The 20,456-nt window shown below is 35.0% G+C and overlaps 1 protein-coding gene across 1 annotated transcript; it reads right to left on the bottom strand.

Moving 5' to 3' along the window:
* Positions 1–6,369: 6,369 nt before the first annotated feature.
* On the bottom strand, positions 6,370–20,117 carry LOC131428528 (uncharacterized). Its single transcript, XM_058592531.1, has 3 exons — positions 19,914–20,117; positions 6,667–6,790; positions 6,370–6,590 (listed from the first exon to the last, which is right to left on the bottom strand). The coding sequence occupies exons 1-3, from the start codon at positions 20,115–20,117 to the stop codon at positions 6,370–6,372; spliced, it is 549 nt and encodes a 182-aa protein (XP_058448514.1).
* Between the last annotated feature and the right edge of the window lie 339 nt (positions 20,118–20,456).

Below are 20,456 nucleotides of genomic sequence, written 5' to 3'. Positions count from 1 at the left end.
TACTATACAAAATTGTAAATCTTCTACTCCAAAAACTCAGTCGTTTTTGACAGATACATACTTGTTGATGCTTCTAGCGATCAAACAAATAATTCTTGTCGCTAGATAATATTAAATTTGTAATTGTCTTTAATCCATCAGACGATTTATTTCTCTTTTCGCTCTAATGCCTTTTTATTAAAATACTGTAAACTTCAGTACAACAGACAGCGAAGGGGTTCAAACAACTGTCCAACTCCTGGCAGAGATGACAGGTAAAATTTTTACGTCTGCATACTACAAATCCTCCAATGCAAGTGTTAAATTTTATAAGTAACAGATCGGCTGAAAAGTTCGTATCGTTTTTATGAGAGGGCGCCATCAGAATTAAATCCATACCATTTTCAGTTAGTACCAACCTTCAAAAGATACGTGTATAAATTTGACAGCTGTCTGATTATTAGTTTGTGAGATATTGCATTTTGAGCAGGGCTTGCATATTGAAGCAACGAATATGAACGAAAGGGTTTCACTATCTGTGCTATTCACACACATTCGTATGTCAGGTAGAATTCACAGCGCAACCCAAGCCAGGAGAGCTGCTTCGTTCGTTCATTAGTTCATGAATATGCCCGCTTGCTGAGACCTATGCTTCATGAGGTTGGCATTTGATGAATGGTTCTCATATTGTAGATGCCTATGAGGAAACTAGTTTCATAACTTTTAGTTCCGATGAATATTAATTTATGTCGTTTTCGTTTTTAAATTGCACTACACCGGTGTAGCGAAAGCTGCACTGAAACCGTTCGTTTTTGCCAATTGCACTACACCAGTGCTACACTTTTTCTGCGCCGATACCACTGGTGTAGCACTCATCAAAAGTTTGGTGTAGCTCTGTGCAATGGAATCGTTTATGGTAGTCAATGGTTACTGTTTATGTTTTCGTCATTTTTGTTCGTTTATTCATGCCTCCGTGTAGCCCTGCACCGGTGTAGTGCAAATTAAAAACGAAAACGCCATTAAAGAACATTGCTTTTAGTGTTTCTAGGATATGTACACAGTGTAAACTGCCAAGAAACAAATGGATCGTTTTGAAAATGGGCTGAAATGCAAAATTTCTGCTATAAAATGTTTAAAGTCTGTTTGAAATGTGATCAATGTGGTCTTGGAATGCGAACATTATGTTAAAAATGATTTCTGTAAACCTACTTTTTAAAAATAAACCGTAAACATTGCCTATATGACGTTGCTTCGCGTCTTGTAGCACACCGTGAGGCATGGTCTTCTTTCTCGTACAATACTAACGAGAGTGAACCCTTCATTTCATTACATTGTCATGGATTGCTTAGTTCATGTGTTAACTGAGAATGAGAGCACAGACAATTTACTTGGCAAGGGGAATTGGTCTGCTCAGTAGCATATACTCTCACGCATCCAGTTTCTCTCTAATATAGGTCTCTCATTCAGCTATGTCAAGCAAAGTGTTCACAGCAGATATTTTTTGTTGCTTCGTTCGTTTGAGGATTCACAATACAAGCCCTGATTTTGAGTGAAGCTACTTTTGTTATTGTGAAAAAAAAAAAGGAAAAAAAGGAATTTCGTGTGTTGATGAAACACTACTTTTTGATGAAAAAAAGTGCCGTCGATACCAAAAAAATGGCTTGATGAGTGTTATCCAGACTCTGCACCGGGCGAAGCAACAATTCGTAAGTGGTTTGCAAAATTTCGTACTGGTCATATGAGCACCGAAGACGATGAACGCAGTGGACGTCCAAAAGAGGCTGTTACCGATGAAAACGTGAAAAAAATCCACAAAATGATTTTCAATGACCGTTAAGTCAGCTGAGTGGACTGCACGCGATGAACCAAACCCAAAGCGTGGAAAGACTCAACAATCGGCCGGTAAGGTTATGGCGTCTGTATTTCGGGATTCGCATGGTATAATTTTCATCGATTACCTTGAAAAGGGAAAAACCATCAACAGTGACTATTATATAGCGTTATTAGAGCGTTTGAAGGACGAAATTTAAAAAAAGGCCTCATTTGAAGAAGAAAAAAGTTTTGTTTCATCAAGACAATGCACCGTTTCACAAGTCGATGCAAACCATGCTGAAATTGAACGAATTGGGCTTCGAATTGCTCCCTCATCCACCGTATTCTCCAGATTTGGCCCCCAGTGACTTTTTCCTGTTTTCAGACCTCAAGAGAATGCTCGCTGGTAAGAAATTTAGAAACAATGAAGAGGTAATCGCTGAAACTGAGGCCTATTTTGAGGCAAAGGACAAATCGTACTACAAAAATGGTATCGAAAAGTTGGAAGATCGCTATAATCGCTGTATCGCCTCTGATGGCAATTATGTTGAATAATAAAAACGAATTTTGGCAAAAAAATGTGTTTTTCTATTAAACGATACGAACTTTTCAGCCTGTCACTTTAATCTAAGTTTCTGAAAATCGCTTCAGCCGTTTCTTAGAAAGTAACAATTTTTATTTTTTTTTGTATATTTTCCCCGACACTCCGAAGCCCGAAGTCGGATCTGGATGAAAATCAATATCATTCTATGGGACCATAAGACTTTCATTTGAATCCAAGCTTGTGAGAATTGGTATAGCCATCTCCGAGAAATTTTTTACATATTTTAATTTATTTTTTTGTTTCATAAAGTATATTATACATCAATATGGATCACTCTGGCAAATCCCATACAATTCGAAAAAGACAGTATTTCCCTCTCGTGTCAAAAACGGTTACTACTTCGAAAATGTTCGCTAAATTGCAATCATCGAATCATCGTGAACCGTAAACTGGAATGTCAAAAATCATTCATCATTCAAAATCTGTTAGAATTGATCAATGTTTTCAGGAGCCAATCACATAATGCCGTAATGATGTCATCCTGTCGACTTCTCTAACGCGGCCGACGGTATTGACCGGAGATGCCAGGTAAAAATTAAAAAAAAACTTGAAAAGTCTGTAAATTTAAAAAAAAACTTGAAAAGTGCTGTAAAGAATAGAGCATGAAATTGGTTTATCGAGCAATAGAAGATACACGAAGATTTTGAAAGTTTGTAAATTTTGAATGTCCGCCAAAAAAATGATTTTCAAAGGTCTGCCACCAAAACATGTCAATTTATTTTATTTTAGAAATCGGCAGATTTTCAGTCAAATCTGTAGACCTGGCATCTTCGATTTTGACCCTACACTGATAAAAATTTGCACGATCGATTCATATGTAAATAGCACTTCAATTTAAAATGCCCTTTCATTTGAATACATAACCAAAGCGATTTGTTTTAAGATTTCATGTGCAAATTCACTAAGATGTAAGATTATATTATTTTTTACTAAGCTTTGATGTGTTTTTCCTTTAGATGTGATGTGTTTTGCTATTAAATCGATATACATGTGTTTAACACTTCGTTTTCTGATGGAAATGTTCGTTTTCTGTGTTTCAACTGAAATCTATGTGGAAAACAATGCGACATTCATATGAAATTCATATAGAATCTAGAGGTAACGATATGTCTTATCGTTTTGATGTGCATTTCAGATAAATGTAGTATGATTTCCACTAAATATCAACAGTTTTTACAGTCATTTTATGAGTTAAGTGTATATTTTCAGAAATCTCATGTGTTCTTCAAGTAGTGATATTTCAAATGCTTTGAACATGATTTTCAGTGTAGCTTCACATCTCATATTTCATTTAGTACATGGTTGTCACATATACAAATTAATCTGCATTTGTGACCAATATTCTGTATGTACAGATAGCAGATTTTCGGGCAGAATACAGATTTAACATATTTTTGAATGTGTGTTTTGAGAAATTCAACAATGATCGTTCCTACACATAGTAAAATCGTTATTCTGATTTTTTGTTAATACTAAAAATAGGATATATACTAAAGAATTTAGAATGTTAAGGATGGAAAACAGCTGTCCCATTTGCAAATGACGGTTTATGATTTCATTCAAACGTATTCAAAACTGTTTTCAACTACAGCATTATAAAAGTAAGGTGCAGGAAAACTTAAAATTAAATGAAGTTACTTAAGATTCGGATTCTATTTACGTTTTTCTTTCGTTGTGCTAAACTGTCCTATCATTTGCAGATTTATGATCTAACGATACAGGTTTTTTTCCTGAAAAATGCATATTCAAATGTAGCACTGGTAGCAGTTCAGCTTCTGTCAGAGTAAGAAAGCTTTACTGAGCTCTTTTACTGAGACAAAAAAATAGAGCACACGTTTTACATGAAATCACTCATTTTCCGTTTCATCGAGATATTTCGTTCCTGACCTACAGAAAATTGTTCTAAAATTCTTCTATACATAGCATATGCACAGGTAACGTTAAAAAAGGACGAAATATCTATCAAAGGTTTATGAATAGCTGCACTGTCAAATTTTTGCTCAGTTGGTCGTCAAATGGTGAGATAACTAAGTCCTCGCAAGTTCCTATCTCATGCCTCTTCGTGTGTCTATGATGACATTTGGTCAATAGAACGGCGTGCTACTAACGCAGAAGGCCTGGGTGCGTTAGTAGCAGAATGAGAGGGTGCGAAATGGCTTAAAAGTTAAAGCCCATCCTGAAATGCAAACTTATGTTCACAAGTTAATCGGTGCGTCGCGTGCGTGCGGTTCGCGGTTCAACCTGATGGAATTAAGCTGGAATTGTTTTAATTGTTGACAGCAAGTGGTGTTAAGATTGAAATTATGCTGTAAGTAGAGAACAATATTTCGTCGGTTCGATTCGTTTTGCGTTCTTGACCGTGCTATCCGCGATCGTCGCTTGCGTTATGGGAAATGGCGAAAGGCAAAAATCATACCCTGTTGTGTAAATTATCGAAAATCGAAAAATATAGTGCTTTTTGTAGGCTTAGCTCAAGCTAAGCCTTCGAAAAAATAGTGTAATCAGCTTCCGCAGAAGCAAATTCTGCTTGTTTGAAGTAGTTGAAAATGGCGATCGAGTGGCGTCCCTTGAAAAAAAAGTTCAGTGTGAAGAAAAAAGCTCGCGGCTTACTGCGTGCGTGCTGGTGGCGGCGTGTGTGAATCTGCTGTTCGCTGACAACACAGCGAGAGCTTTCGGTGGCCATCAGCTGCTGTTGGCAGAAGGAAGGTTGATTATAGTGTGCGTTGGTTTTTCGTTTTTCAAAAATAAGTGCTAGCTCAATTTTCAGTGAAAGGTGAAAAATGGGCATTGTTTATGTTGTGCTTAGTGTTTTTGCATTCATATTCTGTCTAGTTTTGAAGAAGTGCTATGTGATAAGGTAGTAATTGTGTTTGATCGTTTTTAAATCGATATAACTTTGAAGAAATGCGGTTTGATTGTGGGAAACCTACGAGCCGTTGTTTGTTTCTAGCGTTGCGTTGCTAGGATCCGGTGAGTGTTTCATGATAATTTTCATTCTGATATTTGATGCATATCCAGAAACAAATTGCCCTCGTTGAATAGGTGTTTTTTTTTAATATTCTCTACCAATGAATATAGAAATGCACAACAAAACGGATCATTTGCTCCCTGTTTTTTTTCTCTAATAAACTAACCAATACTGAACTAAAACTATGTACATCCAACTGCAACTGAACCGGATATCAAACACATTGAATCGAAGCTGAAATGGCCAATTGATTGGAAATCAAATCAATACGAATGAAAAACCTGTCCAATTTTATTGAATGAGCTACTCCCGATACGAACCTCCAGCTCGAAGTTCTTACGGAACGACTCACCGTATATAGGTATTTTAGACTGTATCAAACTGAGTTCGTTTTGATGGATTTCAACTCTCCGGTTCACTGAGCATGAAGATACTACAACAACAAAAATAGTGAAAAACTCTTCCGATCCTTGCCTTCTCCCTCCTCTTGCAAACATGATAGACCAAATAGTTGGTACGTAATCGAATTTATTAACATGGAAACGAAAATTGACAGGACCTGCTGCTGATTCGGGAACAAACGGTTTCTGGCGTGTCTGTCTGTCTGACTGTCGACTGTCGGATCGATAATGAATTCAATACAGTGCAATTTGCTTGATTTCAATCGTTGCAGCCCGCCCAATGGCTTCTGTGTTGTTTCGGACCAACCGCTTTCTTTCCGACTCTGAATGAAGCAATCTGCGAAATGAGACCAATTGTTGTTGTTGTTGTTGTTGTTATTGTGGATGGTGGCAACCGGAGCGACGAGAAGAACTACAATTGTTTGTGTGACGGTCAATGAACGGGGTTCTGCTAGAGAATTTTACTGTCATTTCTGCTTTCACTAGACTTTGAATCAATTTCGGGTAATTGCACTACTGTTAATGATAAATGGTGTTCTTTTGTGAAATGCAACAAAAAAAGATATAAAGACAAAACGAAACAACATGAACCGAAGTTTCACGGGTCATTTTCTGTCACGAAACGTGAAAACCGTGTCCATCAGAAAGATGATACCGTTGATGAGCGCCACCGAACCCTTGGTGATGGCCAAATCCCGTGTTCGCGTCCGGTAGGCGTGCTCCCAGGCCTTGATGATGAACACTCCGGAGGTCAGAAAAAGGCCACATCCCAGTAGGCTGTAGAACAGATTTTGCCGACGATGGACGTGGGCCTTCATCAGGTAGCCTGTGGTGTTTTGGAATGGATTAACGGTTTATTAATTACCACAAGTCGTTCTTGATTGATATGCTTGTTTACTCACCGACCATAACCGTACTCAGGATAACGATGTATCCACAAAATGAACCGGTTGCGACGAAGCCCGTGACCAGATCGCCATCGTCGAAGCTGTAGTAGTGAAGAACGGTGCATGTTGTGGCCAAGCACTGCATTTGGAGAAGGAAGAGTAGAAAGAAATGAGTTTGAGTTTTAGGGTAATATTAACAAGTCAGGGTCATTTCGACGAAAGCCGTTTCGTCGAAAAGCTGATTTTATCGAAAGAGCCACATAATACTGTTTACGCTTGTTTTGTTGACCTCAAATCGTATATCGGGAATATTTTCTATTAAACATATTTCCTGGATTTTCCAGGAAAACTATTAGACCTTATTAACTAGGGTAAAGTGTTATAATATGCCCCCCTTAAGAAAAAATTGAGATATTTCCAAGTGTATTGATATATTTTCCTCGAGAATGTAAGTATTTCATTGCAATACGGATGAGGAACATAATTTTCAATGACTCCAATAGAAAAGATGAGAATTGATTGATATAAACACATTTTCCAAAGCGGCCACATTCTTAGTTTTTTCCGTTCGCCTCAGACATAATGCCCCAGCAGCCGTAAAATATGTCTCACAACAAATCAGTGGCATAACACACAACAAAAGACATTTTTTCCCACAACAATGATGCATTATGCTTCTTGATCTTGATTCTTATCTAATGTTTTGAGATAATCAGTATGTCAAAGAAATGGCGGATAAAACATCTATTTAGTCGAAGCAAAACCTTACATCGAAAAGCTGCCAAATGAAATTTTTAGTTTTTTCATATTTTCCTGCAAACGAAAACCACCAAACTTGCATAGCAGAAAGATCCTACGAAAAGATAGTGTTAGTGATAGAACTTTGGTTCAGAAAAGTCTCCAATGCTTAAGAAAGGAAAGGGGGCATTTTGGCTAGCAGGGGCGCGTTATAAGACTTTCCCCTACTATGCATCAAATCAAGCAAGTGTGATGATGTATCTAACTGAGCACGAATGAAAATCCTCTCCTTATACCATCTATTAGTTTTGTAATGCCAATCTTTTGACATTCAAACATTCTAGCTAAGAAAAATCATTAGGATAACCGATCTTAGGTAAATTTTGGACACAAACTCCTTCAGATTGGTTCGATTAGTTCTATAATTTGTCTTCGACGTTTACGTGGCATATCCGACAACATTCTCGAAACCAAAAATATCAGCAACATTTGAACTTGATCAGTGACCAATTTATGAGATAAAAATATATGCGGATGGATTAGATAACACGATTTGTCGGTTACGTCACTTATACCATTATATCTCCGGAACCAAAAGTGACATCCATTTGATCTTTGAAATCTTAAAAATGCACTCAAACAGACATTCTCCAATCTCGTCCAGCTGAGTCGAATGGTATGAAGTCGGTTTTCCAGCAATTTCATTATCTTTCTACAGAGAAAGACGAAAAAATGTCCGATCGCCGCATCGTTTTTGTTCGTGTGCTGTTTGATCATTTTACGCGAAACAACACGGAGAACCCTTCGATCATAAAAATGCGATATCGCAGTTTTTAATTTTTGCGATAGTTGATTTAACTAATTTCTTTTTGATTCAACCAATTTGGTTTTTGATTTGCATATATTCAAGTAGTTGAAAAATATGTTGTTTTGAATGCTGTCAAGTGCCGGAGACAGTTGAAAGCAAAACAATAATCGCAATGCAAAATCAACACCTTTTTTAGTTGAAATCTGTTCGCGTCGCCTCAAAATGTCAATGAAAACAACATCGATGGTTAAAGCGTTTGGGAGAATTGTGTTCATTCGATTTTATAGAAATTTATGATTCCATAACAAGTGTTTATCGAACAGAGGTGTTGTGATAAAGTTTACCTTGTTTAAGATAAAAAAGATTTGGTGACAAATTAGAGAATGTTAATGAATGATCATCTCGATATCTTTCAGGTATGCGCAAAAATTTTATGCTTCAAATTCGATCATTGATTTACTTCCAGCAGACTGTTTTACTTCCAGCTGTTTGATACCGATGATGATGTTCATGCATTAGCTATAAAACGATTTTTGACATGAATTTGATTTATAAAGGTAACAGGAGCGAAGGGTTTCAAACACACAGAACGCGCTGCGATTGAATGGCGCGTTTGAATTGCCGTCGCAAAATTCCAATTCCCAGCGATTGATGCACCCAAGCTCATATAAATTGACTAAAATTATCAGTGCTTAACTTTAGTTCAACCGTTTGAAGGCATCATCTTTCAATACTCATTTTAGGTAAATTTAATAATTTCGCTAATTTACTCGCCCCTCCGGGCACTTTTGCTGATTAAAAACGTTTTTCTACATCAATCATTTCCGATCGAATCAGAAGTATTTTTTTAGAATTTAGATCTTTACAGATCTCGACTTGACATGATCATACAAAAATCAAATCACTTAGAGATCAGATCAGTTCTGATTTCGTAATGATAATTTATTCCTTGGTTAAGATCACTTGAAATCAGCAGTGATCGATGGTTCCCAGCCCTAATGATATTACATGTCAATATAAAATACTGTTAATATTTTAACAATATTTATTTCATGAATCTCAACATACCGAACTTATTTCAAAACAGATCATGGCGTGTATCAGTAAGTATATTTTGATTATTTTCGCAAATCAATACCATTGTTCGAGTTGATTCAACTATTTGGAATGTCTAAAACAAATAAAACCGATTTATTTTTCAACTAACAGAATTTTGTTTCAATAACAACACTAGTTATTACAACTAAAATATTTGTTGAAATTGAAAGGTATGTGTCCTCACTAATTGACAGCATTTTTTTTTCAAACAGTTAAATTAGTTGTTTCAACCATCGTTTCTGCTAATCGAAAAACAAAAATGACAGTTTAGTTAAAACAACAATCGATTAGTTGTATCAAATTTTAACCAATCGAATTCAGAAAATCAACTAATATTCTGGTTGAAATGGGATCGCGGGTGGTTCCGTGAACTTTCAATGGAATTCCTCGCATTCCATTCGAGAAAAATGCACTCAATAGTGTTAAAATTGTAGTAAAATTCAACAGATCGGTTCTTTTAACGACCAAAAAATTGATTCCGAAAAAATATACGTTATTCTCTTCCAAATACAGTGAAGTCTTGTTTTACGCGGAGGAGACGTACCGCACAAAAAAAAAACGCGTAACCTCGGAAATCAGCGTGGAAAAAAATTGTAGATTTTAACTCTGAATAACAGGTTTAATTTACACTGTTTCTTCAGTCACCCAGTTGCAGTTTGTAATTTTTAGGTTTTCAATTTTCTGATCGAAAATCTTAGTTTCAAAGATTTCGGTTTGAAAGCATTGAAAGCAAGTTTTTAGTTGCCTTTAGTCGCGTTCTCAGATCACAATTTTCAACTTTCATTTTATGGTTCTCATTCGCAGATTTATAGTTGTCGGTTTTACTTCTTTCGTTGCTGGTTTTGAACGTGCAATACAAAGTTTGGCATTTCTGTTTTAAGCTTCCCGATTTCAGTTTCTAATTTTAGTGTTTAGTTTCACTGTTCTATGGTAAGTTTTTTTAAACTGAATTATAAAATAAAAGTTTTCAAGTAACTAATCAGACGAAAGAGAAATATAAACTAGGAATTAAAAGCTGAATACTAAAGATTGAAACCCTCTTAGATTTCAAACTTTCTAAACACGTTGATTTTGTTACGAAAAGGCACTTATTTTTTTCCAAAATTGATTTAGACCAATGGTTCCCAAGCTTTTTTTCCGAGTGCCAATTTAGAATATATTATTCGTTCCACTGCCTACCAAGTTGAAAAAATTCTCAGGAAATCGAACTTGAGTTTCATGAATAAAATATATAGAAATAATACAAAAATAAAACCTAATCCTATACGGAATTAAATGTTAATTCAAGATCCTATCGAAACATTTGAGATCAAACAGCTTATTTGAGGACAAACAGTTTATTCGCAGCTCACAGTCTTCGAAAGAAAAATTAAGAAAATTAGGTAGGTTTTGATGATAAAGATGTGCATGTTTGTGTTTATCATTTTTGTTAGTTTTTGGTTCTATGATTGTTGGGAAAACTTGCACACGTCCTACTACTAAGTAATAATTAAGCGATCTCTCAGTTTGGTAACCAAAACTATATTGAATCTTTCTTCGACAGGAAATGATGAACACTCATTCTTATTTGACCAATTTTGGATTGTAATACCACCTTAGTTTTCACCTGCTCACTTTTATTTTCTTTCTCAGAAATCTCACATGAATTGAATGAATAGTGATTCACTTCATTTTAGCAACTAATAAGTTGGATTGTATTTAGCGATGATATATTGAAAATATACCCCCATTTTTTATATAAACTTGTCAAAGCAAAGCAAAGCCTTGGTATTACATTCCTGTAGTGGAATTTGACCTGTTTCAACAGACTTCGCAGCCGATTCAGAGTGTACAAAACCATTGCGTGGCTGGTGCTACAATCCTACTGACACTACGAATCCTTCCAGGTCGGGGCTCGAACATACGATAACTGGTTTGTGAGACCACACAATTGCTGAAAACCTTTATCAGAAAGATTTTGTTAAGTAACGAAGCCCAAAAAAATAATAATCTAGTACCCACTGGTGGGCAGTGGTGGTAAAGCATCGATTCCGAACACGCAAAACGTGTTCGTTCCGAACCAAAAAGCGAACCACCATCGCGAGTATGAATTTACCGATACCATCGTTCGAGCAAGCATCACCGAACCAAGAAGCGAGGCTGATGGTGAAAGAACCGATGCTTTAGTTTGTGAGCCTATCGTTACTAGTATGTTCATGAACATCCGATTCGAGTACTATAGGCTGTTGCTTCGGATGAACCGAACTTTGTCAGCTGCGGCTGGACGTTTCAGTTTTTGGGTAGCTTAGCAGAGTATGGTAATTTTGTACATTTCCAGCGAGCGTAGGGTGGCTCAATATGATAAATTGAAAATGTTTTAACATTTGCAAATTCGATATTGAATAAATTGTTGAGTCAATAGCAATTAAAATTGAGTAATTTTTGGCATTTACAACGGGCGTAGGGTGTCTGTATATGGAAAATAGACATATTTTTGACTAATCTCATTTCGATGCTCTATTGATTAGTAAATAAATAGCAGTTCGAATTGGATAATTTTTTACATTTTCAGCGAGCGGGGGTGGCGCAATTTGAAAATTTGTAAATTTTTTGATTTTTACTAATTTGATGTTTTATTAAATATTGATTCAAAAGCAAATAAAATTTGCTTTTGAATCAATATTTTGGACATTTTCGTAGGGTGGTTCTATTTGAAAAATCGACTAAAATTGTATCTTAGACTAATTCGATGGTCTGTTGATTCTGGAAATAGTTTTTTACATTGTTATCGAGCGTAGGGTACTTCAATATGAAAATTTCCATATATTTAGACTTTTGCTGATTTCATGTTCCATTTAATAGTGAGTCAATAGCAATGTAAATTTGATAATTTTGGACATTTTCGTCGAGCGTAGGGTGGTGCTATTTGGAAAATTTTAAAATTTTTGACTAATGTCGATTCAATGTCCTATTAATTGGTGAATCAATAGCAGTTCCAATAGGATTTCCAATTTCCAGCGAGCGTAGTGTGGTCCTATTTGAAAAATGTTAGTATTTGAATTTGCAGATCCGATGCTTTATTGACTGATGAATGAAATAAATTCGAATAGAATAATTTTATACATATCTTGTGGGCGTGGAATGGCTTAATATAAAAATTTGGGAATACTTTACCTCTTGCTAATTCAATGTTTAATAGATAGCAATTGGAATATTAGAATTTTAAGCATTTTATTCGGTGGTAAGGCAGCTTTATATGAGAAATTGGGACCTATTTTTCCAAATCGGATGCTGTATTGAATAATATATAAATAGTAGTGGTGTGAACCATCGGACTTAAACATGCAAAGTGTCGAAGTGCCTGTGATTTTAATTGTAATTTTTAATGCGCTATTGCTTATTTTATATTAAACCCCCCTACGATCGCTGAAAATGTTCTTATCATCATCATGAAAATCATCTTATTTGAACTGCTGTTAATTTATCAATCAATAGAGCATCGAATTGACCATCCTATGGTCCCTGAAAATCTCAAAAATGAGCAATTTGTAATTGTTATTAATTCACTATTAAATGAAACATTTTATCAGCAAAAGTCAAAATACTTACAAGTTTTCATATTGCACCATCCTACACTCACCGAAAATGCCCAAAACTATTCAATTCGAACTGCTATTGATCCAACAATCAACAAACCATCGAATTGGTATTAGTCAAAAATTTTACAATTTTTCAAATAGAAAAACCCTACGATGTCAGATAATTTAATAAATCATCGAATTAGTAAAAAAAATCCAAATTTTCAAATTTCGCCACTCTACGCTCTCTGAAAATGTCTAAAATTATCCAAGTTGAACTGCTATTGATTCAACAATCAATAGAACATCAAATTTAAATACGCTCGTTGAAAATACCTGAAATTACTTAATTTTCTTTGCTATTGACTCACCAGTTTATTAAACATCGAATTTGCAAGAGTAAAATAAATCCCTTTTCATATTGAGACACTCTACGATCGCTGAAATGTTCCAAAATATTCAATTCTCATTGTTATAGATTCTATAACCAAAACCATAAAATTTGCAAAAGATCCAAAACTTACTATTTTCCATATCGAGCCACCCTACGCACACTGATAATGTCCAAAATAATACCATTTGAATTGCTATTGATCGATTTATCAATCGAACAAAACAATTTTTTTTGTGCTGATCACGTGTGCATTGATAATTTCAAAACCAGGATGCGAGAGTTGAAATCAACAAACCATCGTATCAAACGCAGTTTACTCGACCCTCGTCGATGGTCCGCCAACCGAACGGTTCGAATCAGATTGCTTCGCCAAACACCGAGCACAGAACACTTTCGCATTAACCGAGGGAATAGTTTTCGAACCTATCGCATGCTTACGCTCGGTGAACATTTTTGAGTAAACTTGCAGAAGCATCGGCGTTCGGTTCGCAATTTACCACCACTGCTGGTGGGCTGTAGGGATCACTTTGGGAATCACTGATTTAGGCTGTATTTTAAATAGGATCTTTTAAAAAATTTCCAAAGATTTTCTTTCTAATAGTTATACTCTAAAAATGGTAAATCTTACAAAAATGTCAAATTTTCGAACAAAACGTCTGAAAAAAGTCCTACACTGAGAAAAATTAAAAGTCGATTTACAAAAAGCACCATTTTGATTTTGGAAACATCTTTCAATAAGATTATTATTTATGCATTACAAAATGAGCACTTTTGAGGACTAACGTTTTTCTAACGAAAACTTTTTTCTTGTCCGAACTGAACTTTTCTTTCAGTGTCACAATTTCACAAACTCTTTGTTCTCGAAAGTCTTCTTTTGGTAGGGAACAGAATTACCTCTTTAGGGATAAATTTAACTCAAATAAATAATATCATTTAATTGCTAATCTACTTCAAATTATAAAAATCGATTTTTTTTCCAGTGTAGGATTCGATTGAACAAATTTCGCGCTTAATCGTAACTTTATTTTAATTATTTTTGTTTCAAATAATTATAAACAGAAAAGAATAAATTCTACAAAAAAGGTCAAATTTCTTAATAATACACTGGAAAAATTTCGCATCGAATCCTACACTGAAAAAAATTGGTTTTAAAATGAACTTTTGGTAAGGAATATAATTACCTATCTTGGGATAAATTTCACTTAAGTTAATAATAGCATTTTATTGTTAATCGACTTAAAACTTTGAAAATCGATTTTTTGCGATTCGATTAAACGAATCTCGCACCTAATCGTCTTTGGAGTTGGTAACACCTCCCAGATTTCGACGAAACTTTCTGGACAAGCTGATTTTGTCACAAAAAGTCATTTTGCATATTTTTTTCCAAAATTGATTTCGATTATTTTTTAAAAAGGGCCAAACTTTTTTTTGTTATTATTTTGGGTTCAAATAGTCATATTCGAAAAGTGGTAAATCCTACCAGAATACTGGAAAAATTTCGTATCGAGTTCTACATTGAAAAAAATTAGCTTTAAAAATCTACAGTCGATTTACAAAAAAACACCATTTCGATTTTCATAAAATTGTTTGGATCAATTTTTTTCCTTGGTACAAAATTTTAAAAATAATATGGTGCTTTTTTGTAAATCGACTTTAGATTTTTTTAAGCCAATTTTTTTGAATATAGAACTCGATACGGAATTTTTCCAGTATTTTTGTAGGATTTACTACTTCTCGAATATAACTATTTGAAACAAAAATAATAAAAAAAGTTTGGCCCTTTTTGAAAGATAGTCTAAATCAATTTTGGAAAAAGAAATATGACTTTGTCACAATTTTTTTTTCCAAAGTTGATTTAGACTATTTTTCAAAAAGGGTAAATTTTATTATTTATTTCTATTTCAAATAGTTTTTATCGAAAAGTAATGAATCCTATCAAACTTTCGAATAAAAATTCTGAAAAAATTCCATAGCCATGTTCCATACCAAATGGTCATACATTACAAAATGAGCACTTTTAAGGAAAGAAGTTTTTCTAGCAAAAACTTTTTCTTGTCCAAATTGATCTTTTACTTTAAACTAAACTGAAAGTCATGATTATCCAAGAATTCAATGAAATTTCTTTTGTGAGGAAATTCCATAGAATTCTAGTTGCCCAATATTTGCAAAATGTTTCCATCTCGCAATATTTGGGCGGTTGGTGGAGAACATCATAACCTACCTTGGGACAAAATTTCATCAAAACCAAAAATGATGTTTTATTTCTTAAATCGACTTCAAATTTTGAAAACTTTTTTTTCAGTGTAGGTGGACTCGATTAAACAAATGTTGTGCCAAAATGTATTCGGAGCTGGTTAGTAATACGTAGATTTGTTACTAAAAAACACTTTAGATTACGTAGATTTGTTACTAAAAAACACTTCACATACTTTTCTTCTAAAATTTATCAAGATTGTCTTTTGAACAAACTTTTTAAACATTTTTGTTTCAAATAGTTATGGTCAAAAAATGACAAATTCTACCAAAAATATGTTTTTCCCTGGGCTTTGGATGATGAGCTACAGGGTGCGTACCCCCGCTTGGCGGATGGGGGTGGGAGTCAATTTACACTTCGCGTATTGACAAAGTCGGCCCATACCGAGATCGATCGTTCGCTTATAAATGTAAAAAAAATGAAAATTATTATGTTGTCTGGATCGATCACGGAGTGGACAGGACTAATAGTGCTTGAAATTGACAATAGGTCATTAGGTGGTTTCGAGCATTCTTATGCCTGGATTTGGTCACCAATTTGAATTATCTTGATCCAGTTGGGATTAATGTTAATATGTCATATTCGTCCTGAACTTGGTGAATTTAATTCGAAAAGGAGGACTAGTGTGATCAGGAATAGGAGTAAATTGACATCTTATGAACCGTTTAGGAACTTTCAAACCTTTCCGATCCGGTTCGGTATCGGTAATGTTTACAAATTGCAATGACGGCGAAACTGATTGATCAGGTGTAAATACACTCTCAAATCGGGAAAGGTTTGAATGTACTTAGATTTCTCCAACTTGGACACAGATGTCACCTTCTGACTAAGAGTGTGAGATCTGTGTTTCTGGAAGAGAACGGTTCACGTGGACCATTTCATACAGTCACACCTAGTATTTCTTCACGAAATACATTTAGTAGTTTTTGTTTCCTGGATGCGTGCTCAACACTAGAAGGCCCAAAACTTAGTATAGACCTAAATTGATCAAAAGCAGTCAAAATGATTGAAAGAAAGAAAGTCACTGACAGACTAACTAAAAGCTAGTGCAGAGTGCCTGAGTGCTTATAACGTTAAATTAAGAGTTAAATAAAGATCACAAAATTCTAAGCAATCCTTCCATTGTTTACATATTGTGACTTTCACGGGCAATCTAGTGTTAAATGCGCACCCTTACATTTTATAATTTAACGAAAGCACTAACATCTGATTTTATTTTATTCTATGTGCATCATGAAAAAATAAATTAAATGAGATTGATGAAGCAGAGGATTATCATCGAGGATTCAAGGCCAGGAAGATGTGAGAAGGAAAACCCCCAGAATGTACCACGATAGTGATGAAGGATGAATATGTTAGGTAACAACCTAACTCTTGGTAAGTAGTGGTGTGATGAAGGAGAAAGGTGAGTGCAACACTTTTTTTTTAATTATTTTTATTATTATTATTATTATTATTATTATTATTATTATTATGATTATTATTATGGTTTTTATTATTATTATTGTTTTGACTTTTATTATAATTATTATAATTATTGACATTATTATTATTATTATTATCATCATGAGAGTTATTTTTATTGCTATTATCTCTCCACTATTGAAACCTCCCGCTTTGTGGAGAGGTGAAATTAAATATGTCCATAATCAAGAGACTTTTAAGATTAAGCTAATGAATTTCAAATCTCTATACATCCAAATTAACGATAACATAATAAAAGGGAAACTATATAATAATTACAAAAATGGAGCACATGAAGTTTGATGGAGGAGTAATGTTAATTAAAAAAATACCTGGAGATGATCACTGTATATTCGCTGCAATAGTACACCAAATTATTTCTTATTGAAATTATTATTGTTATAGTAATTATTATTATTTCTTTATTCTTGATAAATTATCACATTGAGATATTAACAGGTTTCATAGTCAGCATAGTCAAAAAAGCGATGCAATGGGAAAAGGTAATGTAACGTAACTTCGACAAAGATAGAAATAATCAGAGCAGATGAGAATGGATAGTGTTAGTAGACCAAACATATCTACATTGATTTAGGAACTTTAAAGTAATAATCGTTTGTACCGCTTCAGACATAAAAGACTATATAGGAAAGCAGGGCCAAGACCGAAGCGGATACAGTGCGAAATTTTGCAAAGCTTCATCGACGAGGACATTTAAGACACAGAAGCAGCTGAACATACTTCCTGCCCAAGTGACAAATTCTCTGGTGAACTTGCAATAGAAGATATTCGTATCTTTCATTGCAAATTGATAACCGAAAAGGAATCTGTCGCTTGGGTTACATGCTGGAGGATTTCCTCCTTCGTTACTAGTGTTCATTTGGGCACCATAGTCTAGTTCGTCTGGTATGGAAAGTGTGGATCGTTGTAACCACCCCCCTCGGCCAGAGCAGCCTATAAAAAAAAAATAGTTATGGTCAAAAAATGACAAATTCTACCAAAAATATGTTTTTATTTTATTTTTCGAATAAAAATATTGAAAAAAAATCTAATCGAATCCAACACTGAACAAAATTGATATCGAAAATTTCAAGTCAATTGACAGAAAAATCACTGATGTCTTTTTTTACGCGTTTTTTTAATGCGGTTTTTTTCGTGGATTTCCGAAGTTAAGCGAATTTTCAAAGTTATCCGTTTTTTCCTGTTTTGTCTTAAACATACATGAAACGTCAAGATCTGGTGTTATCCCGAAAATTTCTTAAATCAACTCTAACCTAAAAAATTTTTCGTTTTTTTTCAAAAAAATTTCGTTTAGATTTTTGATTTCGAAGACTTCAAAATTCTCAAAAGTCCCGGTGTCGATCTTTGTAAAATTTTTTTTTTCTGAAATTACGCCAGATCTAGACGTTTCATGCATTTCTAAAACATTCGGCATAAAAAATTTCAATGTTGCGTTTTTTTTCGTGTATTTTCGAATTTACGCGGTTTGAAGTTCTCCCAAAATCTAAGTCCCAAAGTTGATGTTTTCAAAAAAATTGCTTTTAAGCTTACATCAGATCTGCACGTTTCATGCATTTAAAAGATATTTGGCATCAAAAAAAAGTTTCTTTAGTTTTGCGGTTTTTTTATGCGGATTTCCGAAGCTACGCAGGTTTTTTTCTTGCGCCGTTTTTTTCGCGGTACGTATCCCCCGCGTAAAAGGAGACCTCAGTGTATTTTTGATTTTCACTACATTTCCCACAAATCGTTCATATGTTAAAAGGTGAAAACTTATCATAGAAAACCACTGTTTCTTACTAAAACATTTTGCTCTTCCAGTATGATACTTTTTGTAAATATCGGACAACTAGCGGAAGAGTATTCTGTAAAATCTTCTCACAAATTACGTTCAATTCGATTCTGGAATGACAATGACTTCCAGTTTAGTTCAGTTATAAAAAGATTTAGTTTGAACAAGAAGTTTTTTATAGCATCTTCTTGTTCTTAAAAGTGCCCATCTTACAATGTCTGAACGGATAATTATCTGTCTTGTGTCAAAATTTCGTCAAAATCAAAAATACTATTTTTAGTAAATGGGTTTAAAATCAATTTTTTCAGTGTGGGATTTTTTGGTAGTATTTTTATTTGAGAATGTAACTAATTTTAGATAAATCACATATTTGAAAAATTTGTCATTTTCCGACTATAACGTTTGAAAAAAAAATGGCACAGTTTGGTCCTTTTCATAAGACAGTATCAATTTCGGATTAACGAAGTATGCCAAGAGGTTTTTTGTGACAAAGTCTACATATTCAGAAAGTCTGATTCAAATCTGAGAGTTTTTTAGCGTTCATCAATAAATTGTTATTTCCTGTTTACAGTTTTTTTTAGTTGTCATAATTCAAATGAAATTTTGTTATTTTCAGGTAGGTTCTAACTTTCATCTGCCGGCACTTTTCCTAGCCTACTACGTAAATATCTCACAAAGTGAAACTACAAACAATAAAACAATTTCCTTCAAGCATTCATCATGGCTTCGATATAAATGCGTAAGAAGAAGCAAAAACCGTCAACCAACATCCGAACCGCAGTCGCGCGGTTCATCGTCCTGATGGGAGTGGAAAACAGTTTCCGTAGTTTCTTGTAGCAAAAATCAAGATCAAACCGACCTGCTATACTTTGTCACTTTACAACCTCACAATTTCCGCCCAACACTTTTTTATTATCACTCTGTTCCCCACCGAACCGAAGGAAACTGCTGTTTGCTGTCGTTTCCAACAGGACGAATTTATGCGCTCCGGAAATGGATCACGTTTTCTGCGGACTCTAACAACTCTGGCACGATTCGCATGGTTCCGCACATTTAAAATGAATGCCAATGAATGAGATGATGCCGATGATGGAATTTAATTCCGCATCCTGTTCCCGACTCGGACAGGACATTCAAAATCAATTAATCAGATCGCGTACCAATTCGAGAAATTTGATTATCGAAAGCGGCGGTTTACTGCCCCCGACGGCGACGGGTGGTCCAACGGTGATGGCCGATACTCCGGACAGGGTGCTCAGATGAGGGCAGGTCAGCAGAGCCTGCGGCTGTGGTTGCGACGGATTGTGTGTCCTGGGAGGAACGACCGGTCCTCCATTGTTGTTGGTGCTATTGTTTTCCACCATTTTCCGACCGACTAAACGCAATTTACTTGACCGCCGAACCCACGCCGAAAAGGGAGAGACAAAAAAGAACGTCTTAATTAATTCAAATTTTCACCCGAACTGACGACGGAAGGCGCATTTTCGTTTTGGCGCTTCTACCGCCGTCGTCGACTGTCTGAGCTTCGACCTTCGCTCTTTCATTTTTGTCCGAACGGATCTCGAACTCCTCGACGGTTGGTTGGCGGGATATTAGGTTTTTCATTTTTTTTTCGTTTTCATCAATGATTTGATTGCGCGACGCCTTCCGATGAGTTGGCTTTGAGCCGATCGTCTTTTTTAATAACTAAGAAGAAGAAAAAA

This window comes from Malaya genurostris, chromosome 1 (assembly GCF_030247185.1).
Source record: "Malaya genurostris strain Urasoe2022 chromosome 1, Malgen_1.1, whole genome shotgun sequence".
NCBI lineage: Eukaryota > Metazoa > Arthropoda > Insecta > Diptera > Culicidae > Malaya > Malaya genurostris.
The sequence above is the reverse complement of the archived record's forward strand: the minus strand, read 5'-3'. Positions and strand labels throughout refer to the sequence as shown.

Bases quoted from the DNA above. Each gene is read 5' to 3' on its own strand.
- LOC131428528 (XM_058592531.1), bottom strand. From the start codon at position 20,117: ATGGTGGAAAACAATAGCACCAACAACAATGGAGGACCGGTCGTTCCT. The intron at 6,791-19,913 runs GTACGCGATCTG...CTCCAAATGCAG, and splicing joins TAATCAAATTTCTCGAATTG to TGCTTGGCCACAACATGCAC. The intron at 6,591-6,666 runs GTGAGTAAACAA...AAAACACCACAG, and splicing joins CCTGAGTACGGTTATGGTCG to GCTACCTGATGAAGGCCCAC.